This window comes from Pseudophryne corroboree, chromosome 6 (genome assembly GCF_028390025.1).
Source record: "Pseudophryne corroboree isolate aPseCor3 chromosome 6, aPseCor3.hap2, whole genome shotgun sequence".
Lineage (NCBI taxonomy): Eukaryota > Metazoa > Chordata > Amphibia > Anura > Myobatrachidae > Pseudophryne > Pseudophryne corroboree.
In genome coordinates, this window is record NC_086449.1 from 769055719 (window position 1) to 769061718 (window position 6000).

The window sequence follows — 6000 nt, forward strand, 5'->3', positions numbered from 1 at the left end:
ACACACACACACACACACACACACACACACACACACACGTGTCACTTTCACTTACACACACAAATTACACAAATGCCTCTCACTTACACACCCACACACACACAAATTGCACACACACCACTTTCACTTACACACACGCCACTTTCACTTACACACAATTACACACACACACACACACACACACACACACACACACACACACACACACACACACGTCACTTTCACTTACACACACAATTACACAAACACACATGCCTCTTTCACTTACACACACAATTACACACACATGCCACTTTTACTTACACACAATTACACACACACACACACACACACACACACACACACACATGCGTCTTTCACTTACACACACGCCAATTTCACTTACAATTACACACACATTACTTTCACACACACAATTACACAAACACACACATGCCACTTTTACTTACACACAATTACACACACACGCCTCTTTCACTTAAACACACAACTTTCCTTTAAAAAACACAGACACACACCTCACTTAAAAACATTCAGACACATACAGTGCTGCCAACATTTATTAAAGATACACCCCCCCCCCTTCCCCCCCCCCCCCCCCACACACACACAAACATACACATGCACACACAATGCAGCAGCTGGAGGCAGGTGGTGCCAGTGCCTACCTGTTGCTATCCCCAGGACGGAGGAAGAGAAAGCTTCAGCCGGCCAGCTCTGTTGGAAGTCCTGTGAGCAGCTGTGCGCTAGAGCTCCCCCTAGCTGCAGCCAGCTGTCAGCTGAGCTCTCGTCTCTGTGCATAGATACGAGGAGGCAGCTGCTGCTGCTGCCGTGTCCACAGCTCCTCCGTCCACTCGCGGCGATGGATTGTCGGGTGGGAGGCAATGGAGAAGTGCCCCCTGCAGGTCAGGAGCCCGGCGGCAGCCGACTCCATTGCCTCCCACAGTTCCGCCACTGATTGTGACGATAATGGGGCCATGGCTCATGATAGCGGGCATTCCTGTGAAGCTACGCCCCTTCCCTGGGGCCACACCCCCTTTTTGCTGAGCGTCCCTACTTGAGAATATATGCTGTTGGGAGGTATGTGTTGAGAATGCTGCTGGTATCTTTTAATGAGCCCCTATTCTATTCATGTTTAAAAAATGGATACACCCAGACATGGTTGGTCTAGCCCACAGGGGTACATCGGAATACCCCGATGGGTCCCACTGCCTGAGGGCCCACCCCCTCCTCTAGGAATCGGTTTTATGACTGTATACTTGAATTACATTATACTGCACAGAACTCTGGTGTATTTTCTACATTGAGGTGCTGTTATTAATCTGACACATTACTACATTATCATGCATGCACTAGCAGTATATACTATATATACAGTATATTCATCAAGAGGCCCAGATCATGCACTATCTTATGGTTACCCAAGCCTCTGTGGTGGCTGGCCACACCTTCTCTGGAGGCTGGCCACACCCCTGAGCATGGGCCCCTACCACTGCATTATCCCAGTGGGCATTTCATGCCCCAGTGTATCACTGCCCACAGACATGTAAGTGATGAGTTGGGCTGGAAGACGTTAGATGTTTACAGCCATAAATTGTATTTCAGTCCAGCCAAGTGATGTGATGCTTATATATAGCCTGCTTGCATTTTAATTCTGGTAGTTCCTTACTGTGTGCACAGCTTCCATAGCAAACTTCTTACAGTCTGAATATCTTTGTTTCAATAGGTAAAAATCTGGTTCCAAAATAGAAGGGCAAAAGAACGGAAAGTCAACAAGAAAAAAATGCAGCAGCAGAGTCAACAGGCCAGCACCACAGTCCCTACCCCACCCACCGTCGGCTCCACTGGAGGGATGGGTGCCATTTGTAGCAGCAGTAGCAGCAATAGTAACTTGGTATCACCAACAGCACTGACTATCAAAGAAGAGTACCTTCCATAAGGTCTGCAGATCTATAAATACCAAGGACTACAAAAAAGCTCCTTATTTCCAGAAATTTTGATTCAACAAACCTGATTCTTGATGAATCTTGTGTAATAAGGCACCCACGCGTTTCTTGAAGAATCTTCTTTACTACAGCGCCCGCGCGTTTCTTGAAGAATCTTCTTTAATAAGGTTCCCACGCGTTTCTTGAAGAATCTTCTTTAACAAGGTACCCACGCGTTTCTTGAAGAATCTTCTTTAATAAGGCTTCCACGCATTTCTTGAAGAATCTTCTTTAATAAGGCTCCCACGCGTTTCTTGAAGAATCTTCTTTAACAAGGTACCCACGCATTTCTTGACGACTCTTCTTTAAAAAGGTACCCATGCAATTCTTGAAGACTCTTTAATAAGGTACACACGCATTTCTTCAAGACTCTTCTTTAATAAGGTACCCATGCATTTCTTGAAGATCCTTTAATAAGGTACCCACGCATTTCTTGAATACTCTTCAGTAATAAGGTACCCACGCATTTCGGTGCCAATCCTGTCACTTCAGAACTGATCATAGAGTTTTCTCCTTTCCTGAAGAACTGGTGATATAATTCTCTCCACACCCAGAGAAAAGAAGGTGAAATGATTTGTGCGTGCGGCTGGACTCTTTCTGACATATCGTTGTGTTACTGTATATTTAAAAGAAAGGGTGTTACCGACAGAAGGCATTTTTTTACATGTACATTGGGATTTATTTTTTAGTTTCAGTAACGAGCTTTATGTTATTGTAAAATGTTTGAAAATTTCTTCTTACTGTGATGTTTTTGTGTAAATGTTTGATGAAAGTCAAGTGGCCTAATTATTCATATAAGAAGAAATTGTTTCTTTTTCCTCCAGATTAAAGGGCCTCTATCATCACAATTGTGCATAATGTATACAATTTGTATGTTTAACGTAAATTTAATTAGAGTATAGTTGTTACCTGTTTCTATAGATGAACGTTTACAAAACAATCTATTTTTGAACTGTTCTAGTTTTGGAATAAAAGTCTTTGGATGGTACAGCTACAGTTATACCCAGATTTTCCTCTCATCAGTAGCCACATCAAAAGTCACTAATTGGTGAATAATGTTGTACTGTACATATGTGGAACACTCCTTGAATGAATACTGCAAGAGACATACGTGACAGGGATTATGGGGTATATTCAATTGAAGTCGAAAGCTGCTGTCTGTCGAAAAGACGTCAGTTTTCGACTTTTTTAGGCCAGAAGGGCTTCCAACCTATTCAATCTAACCCCAAATGATTCAACAAGTTGAGGAACGTGGATCGGCGGAATAGCTGTCAATCCGCGTGCTTGTGTCGAAAATGGGGCGCCCCCTTTTCGACCATCTCAATTCGACTTTAAAAAAAGTCGAAGTGAGATGCGGGAGCAGAGACGGTGAGAGCCACGGGCAGATGGGGAGAGCAGCGCCGGAGGATGTGTCACAGCCGCCGCTCACAGCAGCGTCCACCCGGCTCCAGCAAGCGGCGGCTGTGATGCGGGGATGGGGAGAGGCAGATGTGGGGACGGGGAGAGGCAGAGACGAGGGGGGAGGGGAGACGGGGGAGAGCCGCGGGCAGACGGGGAGAGCAGCGATACAGCAGCGGCTATTAAGCTGCTGCTGTAGCACTGCTCTACCCCGTCTGCCCGCGGCTCTCCCCCGTCTCAGCTCCCGCGTCTCAATTCGACTTTTTTTAAAGTTGAATTGTGAATGCGTTGAATAGCCCGGGTCGGATCCATTTCCGACAAATGAATGTCGGAATGGATCCGACTTCAATTGAATATACCCCTAAGTATGCTTTACTGGTGGACGGGAAGAATGCCGGCAGCGGGCTGGGCTTGCCACGCTGTGGGTTTGGTGGCTATCTGCGTTTGCCACAGGATCTATTCCCACTCTATGGGTGTCGTGGACACCCACAAGTGGGAATAGCCCTGCTGCGCTGGGATTCCGACTGGCGGCATTGCCGGCTGGCGGGATTCCGGCGTCAGTATCCTGACCGCCAGGATCCCGAAAGCCGGCAAATTAAACGCATTCCCCGTGACAGTGGCTGTTGTAGAAGGATCCTGTGGAATTACAGTGATGGAGAAAGCAAAAGAGACATAAAAATATTATCTTTACATTTTATTATAATGTACAGTTATTATAGAGCACAAATATCATGATGATGTTCCCTTAACATTCTGTGGTTTTGATGTATTTGTTTTTTTGTTTGTTTTTTTGGGGTGGGGTGGGGGGGGGGGGGGGGGGTAGCAGTGGCGCACCCAGGGGGGGTTTCCGAGCACCCAGAAACCCCCCTCCACTTAAAAAAAAAATATTATTATTATTTTTTTTTTTTAAGCTGCATGAGTATTATTAATGGCTGTCTAGCGTCCTCTGCAGCCTGCTGTCTTCCTGGTGGCACTTGTAAGTGCAATAAAAGTTTACTTTATTTTAATTATAGTACATATATATCCATGTGCATACATATATACACATGTATATACATACATACATATACACACACACACACACACACACACACACACATGTGATATATATACATGTGTATATATATATATATATATATATATATGTGTACTGTATGTGTGTGTACATATATATATATATATATATATATATGTATGTATGTATGCAAGTTTAATATGCTATGTGTATATGTATGTGTGTGTATATGTATATATATATATATATATGTGTGTAGATATATATATATATATATATATACAGACACACTAGTTTTACGGACCCAGCATATACTGGGTCACCTCAGTCCCCACCCCCGTGATTGGCTCCGCCCAGTTCTGGAAACCCCCCCCATGCAAATCCTGCGTTTGCCACTGGGTAGGGGGGGGCTTGCCACTGCGTAGGATGTGTGATCCAGTAAAATCTTTGTGTATTATAAACTGGGACATTAAGTGGATTCTACAATATTACAGTATGACATACAATATACCTATTATATAGGTTAATGTATCAAGCAGTGCAAGGACGGGAGCGGACCAGTTGGGGAAGTTGATCATAGCAATAAAATCAGTTTCCAGGCAGCATTTATCAAATACATTCCTATTTTTTGGACGTGCCAAAACCAGTTTACGTGTCCTCAGATGCAGCTGCAGCTTTACTGGCCCGCGGCGACGAGGGATACTCGGGTCTATTCATGAAGCAGTGAAAAGTGTGGGGAAGTGAGTCAGTGGAGAAGTTGCCCATGGCGACCAATCAGCATTCAAGTAACATTTAGAATTTGCATATTATAAAATTATACAGAGCAGCTGATTGGTTGCCTTGGTCAACTTCTTCACTGGCTCACTTCTCCGCACTTTTCACTGCTTCATAAATAGAACCCACAGATGTATGATGCTCAAGCAGAGGACCTCATGGCCGTGTCTTTGGACACAGATATTTATTGTATAAAAAGGACATATTATGTTGAAAAGTTCCCTATTTATTTTGGTGTAAATCTTTTAGTCTTGACTTAACTCTAGTTGTAAAAATGACACTGATTTTTGTTTTACTTATTTCAGGCCACAGGAATGTTATCTTCTATTCTTCTATGTCATTATTCTTGTACTAATAATTTCAGGTGATAATTGATAAATTTTTATAAAGCCGCCGTGTGTTTCGTTTGGTTTCTCCAAATTATCTCCAGCTCTGAAATGTTTGAATTCACTGATTAATGATTTATTATTTTTTTTAAATGGCAGACAGTGGCAATAAACAATATTAGGAGTATTAAAGTAGCTGTGTCTATTAAGGCTTTTAAATGAGCCTGATTCAGAGGGCCAAATTTACTAAGGTGGGAGTTTCGTGATCCGGTCTCTAGGTCGACAGTAACTAGGTCGACACTATCTAGGTCGACCACTACTGGTCGACAGTAATTAGGTCGACAGGGTTTCTATGTTGACAGGGTCTCTAGGTCGACATGTTCCTACGTCGACAGGTCAAAAGGTCGACATGAGTTTCTCACGATTTTTTTCTTTTTGAACCTTTTCATACCTAACGATCCATGTGGACTACGATTGGAACGGTAATCTGTGCCGAGCGAAG

General features: G+C 43.6%; 1 protein-coding gene across 2 annotated transcripts in view; it reads left to right on the plus strand.

Annotated features, from left to right (window-relative positions):
- CDX1 (caudal type homeobox 1) overlaps nucleotides 1-3371 on the plus strand; it is a 57559-nt gene extending 54188 nt beyond the window's left edge. The window contains exons 1-2 of one of the 2 annotated variants that reach the window (XR_010179700.1): nucleotides 788-1080; nucleotides 1727-1812. Coding sequence is in view for 1 of the 2 variants with exons in the window: in XM_063928630.1 (XP_063784700.1) it covers nucleotides 1727-1939 (213 nt within the window). In the remaining variant the exon portion in view is untranslated. Of the gene's footprint in view, nucleotides 1-787; nucleotides 1081-1726 lie in introns of those variants that run through there. The other variant, XM_063928630.1, reaches the window with a different exon arrangement.
- Nucleotides 3372-6000: the final 2629 nt, after the last annotated feature.